General features: G+C 44.1%; 1 protein-coding gene across 4 annotated transcripts in view; it reads left to right on the forward strand.

The window, feature by feature from the left end:
• Positions 1 to 16610, forward strand: part of vac14 (vac14 homolog (S. cerevisiae)) — a 330067-nt gene that overhangs the window by 49128 nt on the left and 264329 nt on the right. For all 4 annotated transcript variants that reach the window (XM_043707332.1, XM_043707331.1, XM_043707329.1 and 1 more), the window contains exons 8-9: positions 453 to 507; positions 6168 to 6312. In XM_043707332.1, coding sequence (XP_043563267.1) covers positions 453 to 507; positions 6168 to 6312 — 200 coding nt within the window. The remainder of the gene's footprint in view (positions 1 to 452; positions 508 to 6167; positions 6313 to 16610) is intronic.

Below are 16610 nucleotides of genomic sequence, written 5' to 3' on the forward strand. Positions count from 1 at the left end.
TAAGTGCTGGCAAGCCTTGATTATTTCTCCTTTAACCTTCATGTTGAAACAAGAATATCCCCTGGTTCTCCAGGAGTTCCTTCAGTCCTGAAACCATTTGGAAAAACTCCTGCGCTCTCTCCTGCTTTCACAATTTTCCTCATGAACATGGTACACATTTCTGACTCCTGTTTGTTGATGGTCCATATTCTCCCAGGCTGTCCAACTCCCTGTAAAGGATACTGTTAACAGGGCTTAGAACTACATACAGATTGTGGCCAGCACGCTTATCAGCAGGGAGATGCTCACCGTTAATGGTGTGCTCTAAATTGAGGTAGCATTGCCTCACAATGTGTGGTTAAAAGAGGCCAGCAGGGATGGTCAGAATCAGCTAAGGTGATGGGTGGGGTGCAGATGTTTAAATTCAGTTTATACAGAGAAGGGATTTAAAATATATTTTCTCCCCCTTCCAGAGTCAAACATGTCCCAGGACTTGAACACCAGCAACAACACTGGCGAGTCTGTCACGTGAGTACCTGAGGTCATCTCACTCCTTATATAGAACTGCTCCTAGTGGCTAATTGTGCAACATGGTGTTTCATTGAATAGTACGGGTGAGGAAGCATCTACTTTAATCCTCAGTCTGGGCTGATTATTGACCTCCACGATGATCCCAAGTCTGGGCTGAATATTGGCCTCCTCTGTAATCCCTGGTCTGGACTGATGTCAGCTTCCATCGTGATCTACCTATCCAAGTGACTTAGTAACTCCTTTGTATTAGCATGCTTTATTCTGATGCATTGTGATTTTTGCAGCACAGAATGTGTCCGTTAGATAACAAAACACCTCCCACCTCACTCCCCAACCCCATTCCCGATCACCTGGAAGACTTATTCTGGAGAGCATCAATCACCTCAGTCGCTGCACGTTCTGCGTATTTCCAATTCTGCACTAAGCATGTATTTCTCTGCTGAATGCATGAGAAGTTTAATGCAATGTCTTTTCATGTTGAAGTGGGAATCTGGTTCCCATATCCTGTGTTCTAATGTGAGTGGAGAATTCTAACATATCCTCTTGGAAAAGGTTTATTCATTACAATCCATGTCCTCTAGCGCTGGGAACATAGTCCAATTTAAGTACAATTCACTCAAGTCTCTACTCTGAAATTTAAACTTGAAGGTTTCAAAATTCTCTTGTGGTATACCCTTGTAAATCATCCACTCAACAGGTTTTGTTTTCAATCACATTTCCATTAACATCTGGTCTGAATTTATCTAAACTGAAAATACTCAGCAGCGTGTTCACCCTCCCTCAATCCTAGCGACCAATTCCAGATCCAATACACTGCCCTGTGTGGAGATGGGCTTTCAGTACTTGGATAACCTTATATAATGTATGAGTGTCACCAGGTGCCCCACCTGCAGCACTCTCAGCCATTGTCTGCGCCAAGGTAGCAGTCTCTGGTTGATTACCTGGAGTGAATCAGACAGATTTGTGGTGGGATTGCTAATGTTGGCTATGCATGGCACATACTCAATAAAGGAGCGGCTGATTTGCACTTTGCTCTCTGTGGGTGAATGTCTCATTAAAATAGGCCGAAGAGAGAAGCATTTGCATTTATACAGCACTCTTAAGGTCAGGATGCTTCAAAGTGTTTTATAGCCACCGGAGTACTGTTGTATGCCAAAATCATGGAAACTAATTTACACACAAGAAATATCTATAAACAGTCATGATAGGATGAAACATGTGCGATGTTTGGCAGTGTTTTTATGACAATAGTTTGGGGATTAAAATCGGCTGTGGGGCGAACTCCCTTGTTCGTAAAGTAGTTCTAAGAGCTATTTTATGCCTGTCTGAGAGGGCAGGTAGGATTAATATCTATGTCACCTAATAGAGGATACTATTAGCAGTTGTGCACTGGTTCTGTGCCATCCTGCATTGTACAAGTCTCAGAAATAGGATTTGAACTCAGCTGCTCAATGAGCCGAGGCTGATAGGTTAGGGAATGTACTCTAGCATGTCGATGAACTGTCTGATTATGAGGATATATTTCCCCAGTGAAGGCGACCTTTGCCGCAGAGGCACCACTTTTATGAGTGTAATACCCTCAATGAGATTAAGTGAGCAGTTTGTTTTCTTGTATAGACTGTAACTTGTGTCATGATGCATGCAGCAGGATTGAGCCACTGGATGTGCTTGTGGCTAAGACCAGATTCCGTTCATTCCATCGTGCCAATAATTGAGCATTTTAAAGATGAATAATCGGACAAGGATCATTGTTTCCCAAGATAATGGTGCTGTCAATCCCAGGCTTAAAGCTGTGGTGATATATAATACCTCCCATCACTTGTTTACACGTTTTTGAATGGTGAAGCAATGAACAGAAACTTTCAATGCCTGTTATTGAAAGGAGAGTGCTCTGCAATTTGTTTGCACAATCACATTCCTTCCCTTCCTGCACTTAAATGGAGGCTGGGAGAAGATCTTCTCAAATTTTGCAGTCAACTGTCAGAATCTGGGTGCTGGGAAAGAGTGGGAGGCTGGAGATGGTGTGTGGGCTTGCATTGCTTTCTTCATTTCAATCATTTGATGTCCTCCCTGTCTCTTTGCACGCAGTGCGTTTCTAATTATTTTGGCACTTGTGTGACACTAAGCAAGCTACTTACCCCTTGTGACAAATTTCTCCTTGTCTTATCACTCTGAAGTAATCAATTTTATTTTGTTTCTATCTCCGTCTCACTTAAATGGTCTAGTTTCTCCTGATTGGTGAGGGATTTTTGGTCTAGTGCTTTGCCCTGTATAGGAAACTGTTGCATTGAGGGATTACTGAGGTCCTTGAAGTAATGGACGAGGCACCACAACCCTATGGGACAGGCTATAAAGCCAGATGTTCTCTTCCTCTGAGCTTTTGCAACTTGGGTCATTGAGAAGGGAAGCTACTATAGACAGGACACCAACTCGCGGAATGTTTCAGGGAACATCTCTGGGACACATGTACCAAACAACCCACTGCCCTGTGGCCGACCACTTCAACTCCCCCAAAGAGATGCAAGTCCTGTGCTGCCACCACCGCCAAATCCAAGATACCCAATGACTGGAGGAAGAACTCCTCATCTTCTGCTTTGAGACTGTCCAGCCAGACATAACATGACTGTTTATAGATGTTTCTTGTGTGCAAATTAATTTTCATGATTTTGGCATTGCAACAGTAGTCTGGTGGCTGTAAAACACTTGGAGGCATCCTGACATTAAGAGTGCCATGTTGAGTGGATGATTTGTACGACATCAACATCAATTTCACCAGTTTGATCACCTCCCCTCCCCGCAACACCTCATCTCCGATCTAACCTTCCATCCTCTTGAACTGTCCCACCTGTCCATCTTCCCTCCCACCTATCTGCTCTGCCCTCCCCTCCGACCGAACCAGAGGACACAGCTTAAAAATATGGGGTAGGCCATTTAGGACAGAGATGAGGAGAAACTTCCTCACCCAGAGAGTGGTGGGTGTGTGGAATGCTCTGCCCCAGAAGGCAGTGGAGGCCTAGTCTCTGGATTCATTTAAGAAAGAGTTGGATAGTGCTTTCAAGGATAGTGGAATCAAGGGTTATGGAGATAAGGCAGGAACAGGATACTGATTGAGGATGATCAACCATGATCATAATGAATGGTGGTGCAGGCTCGAAGGGCAGAATGGCCTACTCCTGCACCTATTGTCTATTACCATTGCCCCACCTCCATCTACCTATTGCCTTCCCAACTACCTTCCGCCCATCCACACCCTCCTATTTATCTCTCAGCCCCCACCCACCCACATTCCTGATGAAGGGCTTATGCCCGAAGCATTGATTCTCCTGCTGCTCAGATACTGCGTAACCTGCTGTGCTTTTCTAGCACCACACTCTTTGCTACTGATTTCACAGGACAGGGAAAATTACTTGAAGGGACGGTGTGGGGTCAGGTTTAAGTGGATTTAGTGTATAAACAGAGCTGCTCATTTACTGCCGACTCAGCCAAGTTAATCTTCTCCAAGGCCAACCTATGAAAACTAACTAATCCAAATTGGATTCCTGATCTTTGAATGGAGGGAATTCTTTGTTCAGTAGATTGTTCCAACTAGGTGAAATATTAATTGGGTGCTGATTTGGCCATTAATATCATTTAATCCCAATTTAAATTTCTGTTTGAAGTTCTGACAAAGCGTGGTCTGGTCTCTTGGCTACAGATAGTTTACTTCATTGGCATTCATGGGAAGATGATAGTGAAGTGGACATTTCTTCGACTAACTAGAGGCACAGGCTAATGCCGGGGGGGGGGGAGCATAGCAGCTGGTGGAATTAAAATTCAATTAATGAAAAAAATCTGAATTTGGAAATTGGTCTCAGTGACACCGAGAAATATTGTCAGTTGTCATAAAAACCGATCTAGTTCACGAATGCTCTTCAAGATGGAAATCTGTCACCCTCACCTGCGATGCCAGTGCGGCTCCAGACCCACAACGTGATTGACTCCTAACTGCCCTCTGAAATGACCCACTCTGTTGCATTAAACAGCTACGGAACAGTCAAAAGAATGAAATTAAGTGAACCACCCGGTGTTGACCTAGGCACTGACAAATGTTTGTTTTTGTAAGGTATGATTCTGAGAGTTTGCCCCAGGCACCACCAGTCTGGGTGGGCAGAGGGGACATGTTGATGTAGAGTAAGGAAGGAGTTGTCTTGACAGCTGTCCGTATTGACTCCATACCCTAATAAGTTTCATGGCATCAGGGCAAGGAAACCTCCTGCTGATTGCCACTTTCTTTGATAAGTCAGTGCTCCTCCATGTTGAACATCTTTTGGCAGATGCAGTGATGATCACAAGGACACAAAATGTACTCTCGATGACAGACTTCAATGTCAATCACCAAGCCTGGCTGACGTGCCCTAAAGGACATAGCTGCAAGACTGAGTCTGCAGCAGGTGATGAGAGAACAAACAAGAGGTTAAAATATACTTCACAACCAGCATCCCTGACCATGATAGTATCGGTAGGAATGACCACCACACAGTTCTTATAGAGACAATCTCCATCTTCACATTGAAGATATCCTCCATTGTGTTGTGTGCTAAGAGTTCAAACAGATCCCGCAGTTCAAATCTGGGCAGCCATGAGGTGCTGTGGGTCATCAGTGGTAGCAAAATTGTATTCACCCACAATCTGTATCGTTATGCCCCACCATATTCCCCACTCTATTATTACCATAAAGCTGGGGGATTTACCCTGGTCAATGTAAACTACAGGAGGGCATACCAACAGCAGCAGCGTCACCCATCTGTAAGAAATGAAGAGACACGTGGGAATACTCCCAGCTGCAAGTACCCATCTAACCACACCATGTCCTGCCTGGGAACTACATTGCTATTGTTTCACTGTCACTGGATCCAAATACTGTAACTACCTTCCCCTAGCTACTGTGGATTCACCCAAGGACTGTAGTGGTTCAAGAAGGCAGCTCACAACCACCTTCTGAATGTCAGTTAGGGTAAATCATCAAAAGCCATCCTAGCCAGCAGTGGTCATGTTCTGTGAAGTAATTTTTTAAACTATTAATCTACAGCCAGAACCAACTGCATTTTTGTAACCCTGCAGTGATATTTAGTTCAGTGCTATCACCATCCTCAGTGCGGTGCAGTCTGAATCAGATTTTTTTAGATTAGATTAAATTCCCTACAGTGCGGAAACAGGCCCTTCGGCCCAACAAGTCCACACTGACCCTCCGAAGAGCAACCCACACAGACCGATTCCTCTACAAATGCACCTAACACTAGGGGCAATTTAGAATGGCCAATTCACCTGACGTGCACATCTTTGGACTGTGGGAGGAAACCGGAGTACCCGGAGGAAACCCACGCAGACACAGGGAGAATGTGCAAACTCCACACACGCCAGTTGCCCGAGGCAGGAATTGAAGCCAGGTCTCTGGCACTGTGAGGCAGTAATGCTAACCACTAAGCCACCATGCCACCCTATTTGAAACGAACATCGAGTTTTGTTAAAGTTTTGTTTCATGGTGATGCCTTCTGTCAGGTAGTCATTGTTTTATATGGCATAACTCCTCATAGTTTGCAGTTGATTATTTTACCCCCCCTTCTCCTTTTTCCCCTTTTTAATAACAATATTGATAAAGCTACTTACTACTTGTGCAGGATAGACCATTCTCAGGAAGCCCTCGATTTAGATGGAATCGTGCTGGTGCTCGATCGGCATCTTCATGACACAGTTACAGGAATGATGACAAGAATTGCTGTCTTGAAGTGGTTGTATCACCTTTATATCAAAACTCCCAGGAAGGTAAGAGCCACGGGTAAATTGCAGCATGGTTCCAGCTGTCTGGAACGTAGTCCTTCGCCTACGTTGTCTTTATTTTAACACTTCCAAGTGAATCAAATGTCCTGGGTTGCTTTCAGGGATCTTGTCCTATGAGCCAATATTGGGTCAGATGATAAAATGCTTAGTTTTAAGCCTATTAAAATAAGACAGTGAGGTAAAGAGAGATGGACAATTTTAAACAGTGAATTCTGGAGTTTGGGGACTTACCATCTGAAGACACAGCCATCATTTAAGTGATTAAAATCAGGGGTTTCCCAAAAGGCCAGAGTACAGATATCTCAAAGTTAAAAGCAGAACTACTGTAGATGCTGGAAACTTGAAATCTAAACAGAAAACGCCAGAGAAACTCAGCTTAAGAGCGGGCAGCAGAATTATGGCAGAGCTTAAGTTTATGGATCATAAAAACTGTAAATCTGACCAGGAGTGTTTTCGAATAATCAAGGTTAGAGGTAACAGAAATATGATTAAGGGCTTGATTGCAGTTGTACCAAGACCATAAACAGCCATAACTACCTTCCTTTGTGCCAGATTTGACTCCAACGAGTAGAGAGCTCTGGGGCTTTTTGATATCGCACTTGATCAAATCAAAGGCAGTCACTATAACTCACCTCTGGAATTCAGCTGTTTGTCCATGTTTGGAAAGGCTATAATGAGCTAAGTGATCCTAGCAGAATCCAAATTGAGCATGAATGAGCAGGATATTGCTGAGAAAGTGCAGCGTTGTAGCCCTTTGTCATGTTCCTAATATTGTGAGTCGACTGAAGGTGGTAATTGACCACGCTGGATTTGTCCTGGGGCGATTTCCCATTATCAGACAGATGCCAGTTTTTAGCTGTACCAGAACACCGTGATTAGGGGTATGCTGCGCCACTAGTTTTCATTGCTGCTTCCAGAATGCTTTCCAGAATGCTGGTAGCTCCGCAAATCCTTTGCACTACCCTGTGCTTTCGGCTGTTTCTTGAAATCATGATGATCTGTGATGTTGGAAGCCTGAGGAAGAGGGTCACGTAGATTATCCACTTTGCATTGCTGGCTGATAATGGTTAGAAATGCTTCAGTCTTTTGTACTGATGTTATAAATTATGGAGCGTTAAAACTGGAAAAGATCAGAAAAGTTTTGCAGCTGATACAACTTAGATACAGGAGTAAGTCATTCAGCCCCTCCTGCCATGCAATGAGATCAGAGCTGAGCTGTGATCTAACTCCATATACCTGCCTTTGGCCCATATCCTTTAATACCTTTGCTAAACAAAAACGTATCAATCTCAGATTTAAGATTAGCTACTGATGCTGCAACCGCTGGTATTTGAGATAAGTTCCAAAACTGTACTACCCTTTGTGTGCAGAACTGCTTCAGAACATTTCTCTTGAATGGATTGGCCCTAATTCTGGGACTAGAATCTCCAACCAGCGAAAATAGATTACCTTTTTCTACCCTGTCTTGCTCTGTTACTATCTTGAAGACTTCGATCGGATCACCCCTTGACATTATAAATTCAAGAGGAAGCAGGTCTAATTGGTGTAATTTCTCCTCCTCATAACTTAACTCCTGGCAAGTGGTGAATGAAACGTGCGTAACTGGCTGGCAATGCTTGGAAAAGCCAATGATCATTCTGCAAATGGGCATCACGTACGAAACCACCTGGTGACAGCAGACACCACTGTGAATCAATCTTCATGTATTAATCTCCAGCAATCTGTCTGCAAATGGGCTAAAACCTAAGTGCTGGAGGAACTTGGCAGGTTATGCTGCATCTATGGAGGAAGAAACCAAGTAAATGCTTCAAGTCCAAAACGGCTGTGACACTCTCCTGAGATGTGGCCAGAGTTTGCCAAAACTTTGTGTCTATTTCTGATGCCCAGTATCTGCAGAATGTTGCCTTTGTGTCAGAGCTGCAGCAGATTTGGATACACAGGTCACTGAACTGATGTTAGTGCTATGAAGTGACTTTTAAGAACATCAGCCGAAATAAGAAGATTCCCCCCCACCCCCCCTCCTCCACTAACCTATTGAGGATATTTCTTTGTTCCCTGATCTTGTGCCTTTAAATTGAAGAAGTGGGGCTCAGTGGTTAGCACTGCTGCCTCACAGCCCCAGGGGCCTGGGTTCGATTCCTGCCTCGGGTGACTGTCTGTGTGGAGTTTGCACATTCGCCCCGTATCTGCGTGGGTTTCCTCCGGGTGCTCCAGTTTCCTCCCACAGTCCAAACGCGCAGGTCAGGTGAATTGGCCCTGCTAAATTGCCCATAGTGTTAGGTGCATTAGTCAGGGATAAAGGAAGGGTATGGGAATGGGTCTGGGTTGGTTGCTGTTTGGAGGGTCGGTGTGGACTTGTTGGGCTGAAGGGCCTGTTTCCATACTGTAGGGAATCTAAGATAATCTAAAGTGCCATGAACTTATAGGAACCAGCGTGGAAAAAGAGAGTCCATTTAGATGATGTTGATGCCACCAAACGTTATTTGAGTTTTATCCATTGAGTCCTTGTGATGTGTAGCACATAGTGTTAAGTGTTTTAAAAATAAAGGCCCTGCAATTGCACTACCCATGCATGTTGGTGTTGAATGTTTAAAGGTGCCATCACACGTCCTCAGACACTTGCACAGTGTAGAATATACAGCAGTGATTCAGGATTTCATTGGGACATTTGATCACAGTTGGTGCTGATTGTGCTTGACTTCTGTATGACAGGCACGCTGCTGCTGTGTGGGTCAAATAATGGCTCAAACAGCGATTTAAAATTATACGCAAGTCCCAGCTAACTTATCCCATTTGTGTGGAAAGGGAAGGGTCAATACGTGAATAAAATGAGAGCGAGCTGGAGAAACACAGCAGCAGGGATGGAAACACCTGTGGTGACAGTACAAACTTAATGATTTGAGTCCAAAATGATTCTTCAGAACTGAAGACAGCTGGAAAGGGGTGGGTTTCATACTTGAGAAAAAGATTAGAGAGGAGCAAGTGGAACAGACTGTAAATGATACATAGTTGTTCTCTTGAATGTGCTGGGAAATGGGAAACTGTTCCGATCATTATGTGGCTGCTTAGGTTTACCCTGGAACCGCGCAGTGTTCAACCTGTGTGTCACAAATATTGGGAGTTGTCAAATCAAGCGAGCTGCATGATTCACATTTTGTTGTAGATCTGCTCAGTTTTGACCTCTGTGTCTTACCTATCCTGCCCATGTGAGGCTTGACTCTTGGGTTCAACACATCTGCACTGCCAGTATACAAACATATGGATAAACGAGGAGCAGGAAGAGGTCATTCCGCCCTTCAAACCTGCATTACCATTTGGTAATATCATGGCTAATCCATTTGTATTCCCAATTCCCATTGATCCATGATGACTTTCAGTTCCCTTGCCTTACGAGAATCTGTGTACTTCTGCTTTCAAAATATTTTATGAAACACTTTACTTGGAATCAGCCTGATTTTTCTCTCCACTCTCCCCCCTCATCCAACAGCATTGAGTGCAGTCAGAGCCTCCACCACTGCCTCAGCCCACATTAACTGACTCTGTCCATATCTGAAACCACTCTGCTCTGAGTCACTCACAGTAAATGTACCAGTGGGAATATTGGAGCAGCTTTACTTCATAATTTAAATACTGCCAATCAGCGCATCTCCTTTAGAAAGATAGGCTTTACATGGGCTGCAGTATTAAGCTGCGATCAATGAGCTTTTCTTTGTCTGATCAATAAGTTTTAATTCAAGAAAATAATTGATTGCCAGCCTCACTCAGTGCATTCAGGCATTCCTGCTGGTGCAGCTTCAATCAGTATTTTCGATGGATTAGCTCTGTGATCTGACTTTAAATAGAAATTATTATAAGGAGAGTGGGGGTCAGGAATGCCAGGCACTCAGATGCACCAGTTCAATACAAGAGAACCCAAGACAAATGCATGAAACTGGAATTGCATAGTTTCACCCTTTGGGCTGTAATGAAGATGAGAGAATGTGAAAGGAGCAGGATAATTTCAGAGGGTACTTGCTGTGGTGAGTATTCCCAACGAAAGAACAGATTTGCAGTGATACTTCTACACCTGGGCTCTATTCTAGTTTGGTTGTGTTATACAATGGGGGTGATAAAGGTAATAGAAAGCTTTGTTGGTAAGCAACCTATTTTGTTCAATGGTGTCAATCAACTAGGAGAAAGTGAGGGCTGCAGATGCTGGAGGTCAGAGTCATAAAATGTGGTGCTGGAAAAGCACAGCAGGTGAGGCAGCATTCGAGGAGCAGGAGCGTTGACGTTTCGAGCAGAAGCTCTTCTTCAGGAATGTGGCCCACATTCATGGTGAAGAGCTTATGCACGAAACGTCGACACTCCTCCTCAGATGCTGTTTGACTGGCTGTGCTTTTCCAGCACCATACTTTATGACTCAACAGGGTAAATGCTGACAAAGTACAGGTCTTCATACTCCTGATAGCCATGTAATCTTGTATGACTTCCTTGATGTAGACTGTCTTGTTCACATTCTGACATTAACTCTTTAGACTTGGCTGGCCACCTCAAGTAGTTTGCACTCAAACACATGGCTTTAGAATATTTCTACAATCTGTGAAGGAGCAATAAATGTGAAATAAATCTGTTGCCTTCCTGTTCATGATCACCTCCCAAAGATGCTGGTTTGTGTTGGGGATCACTTCTTCACAAGTCCCTGCAACACTGATGAACCTCCTTTCAGTCCAGATATTAACTTCTGAAATTGTTTCTTTATCCATGTGCAAGTTCAGGCTCAGGTTGTTGGCGGACTGTTTGACCATCTGGGTCTCCCATATCCCACATGTTGTATGTGCGTGTGCCCACACAGTCTTCCGTCAAATAATATCAGCAACAGAAACCCAGACTGATTCAGTTTATCCACCAGTCCCTCTCCAGACCATGTCCACAATAGATACAGAAACAAGGCATTTCTGCTTAACAGCTGACACATATTCCCTGTTCTCTGCACAATCAGCAGCGCTGTTCCGAAAGGGTTTGGAATGCTCTCACACCTTAATTGGATAAATGTTTAAGGCAAAAGCAGCAAAATACCTCTGGCATTCTGAGGGGTTTTATGGTTCAGCATTCTGAGTTTATAAAGTAATCATGAACTTGTTACCTTCTATATTTGGGATTCATCAATAGTAGATAATACTTGTTGTGTATTTCTCCCCCAGCCCTATCTGCAGCTGTATGCTAAGCCATCCTGGAGCAGCCCAAGACACACAGCTCCCTGTTATATGCACAGACTTTGCAAACTCGCACAGTAGGTTATGGACCAAGTGCAGATAAATGAGATTAATGTAGTTTGGTGTTTGCTGGTGAGCATCGACTTGGTGGGCCAAAGGGCCAGTTTCTATGCTATGTGACTCGAGGCTGATTATGTTCTGCAGAGACTGGTTGGATTGAAGCCTGTGTTTCTGTGCTGTATGGCTCCGACTTTACAATCGTAATTTTGGTAACACAGCAACTAATTTGTTCCCAAACAGCAATGAGAGAATGGACAAATAATCCAGTATGGTGATGTTGGTTCACATGTCAAGTGCTGCCTCTGGAGAGGGCTTCAAGCCTGAGAGTTTGTGACTCTGTGCCCAGTACGGTCTGTCTGAGCTGAGCTGTGACACATTTAAAGCAATCTGGGAAAAGGGCAGCAGAATAGGGTGACACTAAGAGCTCGGAATGGATATATCATCCTCTGCAGCAAAATTCCTTATGATTGGATTCTCTTTATAGCCTGTGCTTCTGCTGCGCTCTGTTCTGTTACTTCCACAAGCAAATGTCTTTTAATGCCACCATTTTATGCAATGTGTGTGCAGTCATGTCCTCTCAATGCGGGCCTCTTGTGGGCCTTGCTACGACAGAACTGTTAAAATTGCTCAGCCTCCTGCTCCCAGTGAGCCAGAGCTGGCATAAAACGCCCACTGCCCCCATAAAGACCAAATAACTACACACCGTGTTGCCTGAGGAAATTAATTTTCTATAAATAAAACCAAATTGAGTCACATCAACAACTTTGTTTTTCTTTAGGTTTAACTGCTTATGGGTTGTATTTTGGAAGTAAGTAAGTTTAGTTTATTCCTCTTGTTTCCCTCTGACTTCAACTTCTGAATAGCAGATAATCAGAATCATTGCTGATTAGCAGGTTAGCATTGCTGCCTCACAGCACCAGAGTCCTAGGTTCGATTCGAGCCTCGGGCGACGGTCTGTGTGGAGTTTGCACATTCTCCCTGTGTCTGTGTGGGTTTCCTCCGGGTGCTCCGGTTTCCTCCCACAGCCCAAAGATGTGCAAGTCAGGTGAATTGGCCATGCTAAATTGCCCGTAGTGTTAGGGGCATTAGTCAGCGGGAAATGGGTCGGGGTGGGTTACTCTTCGGAGGGTCGGTGTGGACTGGTTGGGCTGAAAGGCCTGTTTCCACACTGTAGGAAATCTATTTAAATCTAATTATGGCTTTCTCTTTATGCCCCTGAAACTTCCTTTACCCTGCACACATTTTCCCAAAGGATGTTGTGCTCAACTTTTATAAATCATTGGTTAAGTCTTGAAGGACGTATTGTGTACAGTCCCGGGTGCCACAGTATTAGAAAGAATACTAAGGGCTCAGAGAGGCAATAGAGGGGATTTACTCGAACATTCAAAGGGTTGAGAGACTTCAGTCATTTGGAGAGATTGGTAAAGCTGGGGACTGTCCTCCTTAGGATAGAGAAGACTGTGGTGGTATTTTGCTGTCCAAGATCATGGGTTTAGATGTGCTCTGAGGCTAAATTGTTCCCAATGGGCAGAAGGGTCAGTCGCCAGAGAACACAACTTGAAGGTAGATGGCTTGAGAGCCAGAGGAGAAATCAGCACTTCTCTATACACAGAGAGATGTGATCAGGAGTGTGCCATCTGAAAGGGCGGTGGAAGCAAGTTCAGATTGGATAAATATTTAAAGAGGAGAGGTTTGGGAACAGCAGAGAGATAAGATTAATTTGTCACCCTTTAAAACAACCAGCAGAGGTGTGATGACCTTGAATGGCTTCTGATACTGAGATTCGATTTCTACAGATTTTTTTCTGCTATTCTACCTGAATCTTTCACTCTCTGTTTTGTCCATCTGAGCAGGAGACTTGGAAATGTTTACTTAGAGACATTCCTTTGCCAGGTTTAAAATTTAAAGCTGACTTTCAGTTAACTGTCAATTGTCATTAATTGTTATATCTGCCAAATAGTCAGTGCTGTTCTCATGTTGGCTAATGTTGTTCCTCTCTGAATTGATACTTTTTGCAAATTGTCCTGAGTGCAAGATGAAAAGTTTTGACAGCATATTTTATCCAGCAATGCACATTTCTAAAGGTAAAATTATCTATGCTTCTTGATGAAGGGCTTTTGCCCGAAACATCGATTTTCCTGCTCCTCAGATGCTGCCTGACCTGCTGTGCTTTTCCAGCACCACTCTAATCTTGACTCTAAACTTCAGCATCTGCAGTACCCACTTCTGCCGAGTCTTAACTATGCTTCATCCAGGCTATAGTTCAAACTTGCTATGATTGTGGTAGCAATTGAAGGTTGGTCAGGTTTTAAGATTCATTTCAGCCCTTGTTCTGCTTGAGAATAAGCTTCACTTTTGCTGCTTTGTATCTGCTGGCGTTGTAGCCTGGGTCTGGCTAACAGCAGCCTGCTGGTGGATATGTGGGGGAATGAACTCCCATGTTCTTCCAATCTGCAGCATCCACCCCATCTCCAACCTCCAAACCTTCCCTTTAGAGACCAGAAGACTGGCTGCTCGTATTGGGCTGGACCTGCTATCATCCATCCTTTCCGCAGCATCTCCTTGACACAGTAGCACCAGCTTTGAAGTTCTGAATTGTTAGTTGCTTCGGGATGCATGCCTTTTTCCCCCACAGAATATCCGGTACTTTGGAGGAAAAAAAAGTCTTAAGCTTTGCACCTCATCCACACCACCAATCTGTATTGGTATGATGTCCTGTAACATAGTGATTGATGATCTATTTTTGATGGTACTTATTGAGAGAAGAATGTTAGCTAGCCTACTGGGGAGAATATTCTGTGCTGCTTTTGAGTTGCGCTCTGAAGTATTCCGTATCCATCAGAGCTGGCAGATGGAGCTCCAGGTTGCCTCACCCTGAAGGTCAATACCTCCAGCACTCACTTAGTATCGCCCGGTGATGTCAATCGAGATTACTTGTCGAGAGTGTGGTGCTGGAAAAGCAGAGCAGGTCAGGAAGCAGCCGAGGAGCAGGAGAATCAACATTTCGGGCATGATCCCTTCTTCAGGATGCTCTCCTGCTTGTCAGATGCTGCCTGACCTGCTGTGCTTTTCCAGCACTACACTCTCGACTCTGATCTCCAGCATCTGCAATCCTCACTTTCTTCAACATCCTTCAAGTGCTGTACATTTATAGCCCATGACTCTTAAGTTAATTGGTTGTGAGTTCACAGTCTGGACCGAAGTGCTGCTTTTTTTCAAATCTTTGGGAAACTTGATTCATTTTGAAGCGTATTAAATTTTGAAGGGGCTCAACAGGTTAGATGTTGAGAAGATGTTTGCACTAATGGTGAAATCTTGGGCTCGGAGTCATAGTTCCAAATTAAGAAGACATTCATTTCAAACTGAGGTGAGATTGAATTTCTTCCCCCAGAGAGCAATGAATGTCTGGAATTATCTACCCCAGAGTAATAGACTCATAGGTTCATACAACATGGAAACAGGCATTTTCATAGTATACTTTCATAGAATCCCTACAATGTGGAAACAGGCCCTTCGGCCCAACAAATCCACATCGACCCTCCAAAAACTATCCCAACCAGTACCCTATTACTCTACATTTACCCCCAATTAACTTTTGATCTAACCAGCCATTCCAATCTGACCCAGTCCCATTTGCCGGCATTTGGCCTGATCCTTCTGAACCCTTACTAGTCATAAACACATCCAGATGTCTTTTAAATGTTGGCGCCTTCACCACTACCTGTGGCAGTTCATTCCACGCTCCATCCTCTGCATGAAAAAGTTACCCCTCAGGTCCTTTCTATATATTTCCCCTCTCACCTTAAACCTATGCCCTCTAATTTTGGACTCCCTCACCCAAGGAAAAAGACCTTGGCTATTCATCCTATCAGTGCTTCTCAACCTCTGACACTCCAGGGAAAATAGTCCCAGCCTCTCCCTATAACTCAAGCCCTCCAGTCCTAGCAACATCCTCGTAAATCTTTTCTGCACTCTCAAGTTTAACAACATCTTTCCGATAGAAGGGCACCCAGAATTGTACACAATAGTTTAAAAATGACCTAACCAGTGTCCTGTACAGCTGCAAGATAATGTCCCAACTCCTATACTCAGTTCTCTGACCAATGAAGACCAAAAGCCGCCTTCTCCACCTTATCTACCTGCGACTCCACTTTAAAAAAAAAACTATGCACCTGGCCACCTGCCATTTTGTTTGGCAACATGTCTCAGGGCCCTACCATTGTGTATAAATCCTGCCCTGGTTGTTCTTACTAAAATGCAACAACTCACATTTATCTAAATTAAACTCCAGCTGCTGCTACTCAGACCTTGGACCATCTAATCGAGGTCCCGTTGTACTCTGAGATAATCTTCTTCATTGTCCACTGTACCATTTGTTTTGGCATCATCTGCAAACTCACTAACCATGCCCCTATATTCACATCCAAATCATTTATATAAATGACGAAAACAGTGGACCTAGCACTGATCCTTGTGGCACACCACTGGTCGCAGGTCTTCAGTCTGAAAAACAATGACTTGTTGTGCCGAAGGGCACTGTAATCTAATCTAATCTAATCCCCTACCACCACCTTCTGTCTTCTACATTCAAGCCAATTTTATATGCAATTGGCTAGCTCCCCAATGCCATGTGATCTAATCTTATGAACCGCTCCATCGGCGTCTTGTCAAATACTTTGATGAAGTCCATACAGACAATGTTCTGCCTTCTTTGTCACTTCTTCAAAACAGTCAAGCTAGTGAGACAAAATTTTCCATGCACAAAGCCATGTTGGCATCTCTGATCAGTGCTGAAAAATGTGTTGCTGAAAAAGCGCAGCAGGTCAGGCAACATTCAAGGAGCAGGAGAATCAATGTTTCGGGCATAAGCCCTTCTTCAGGACTGAGGAAGATGTGCCAAGCAGGCTAAGATAAAAGGTAGAGAGGAGGGACTTGGGGGAGGGGCGTTCGGAATGCGATAGGTGGAAGGAGGTTAAGGTGAGGGTGATAGGCCGGAGAGGGGGTGGGGTCGGAGAGTTCGGGAGGAAG

Source organism: Chiloscyllium plagiosum, chromosome 17 (assembly GCF_004010195.1).
Source record: "Chiloscyllium plagiosum isolate BGI_BamShark_2017 chromosome 17, ASM401019v2, whole genome shotgun sequence".
Taxonomy (NCBI): domain Eukaryota; kingdom Metazoa; phylum Chordata; class Chondrichthyes; order Orectolobiformes; family Hemiscylliidae; genus Chiloscyllium; species Chiloscyllium plagiosum.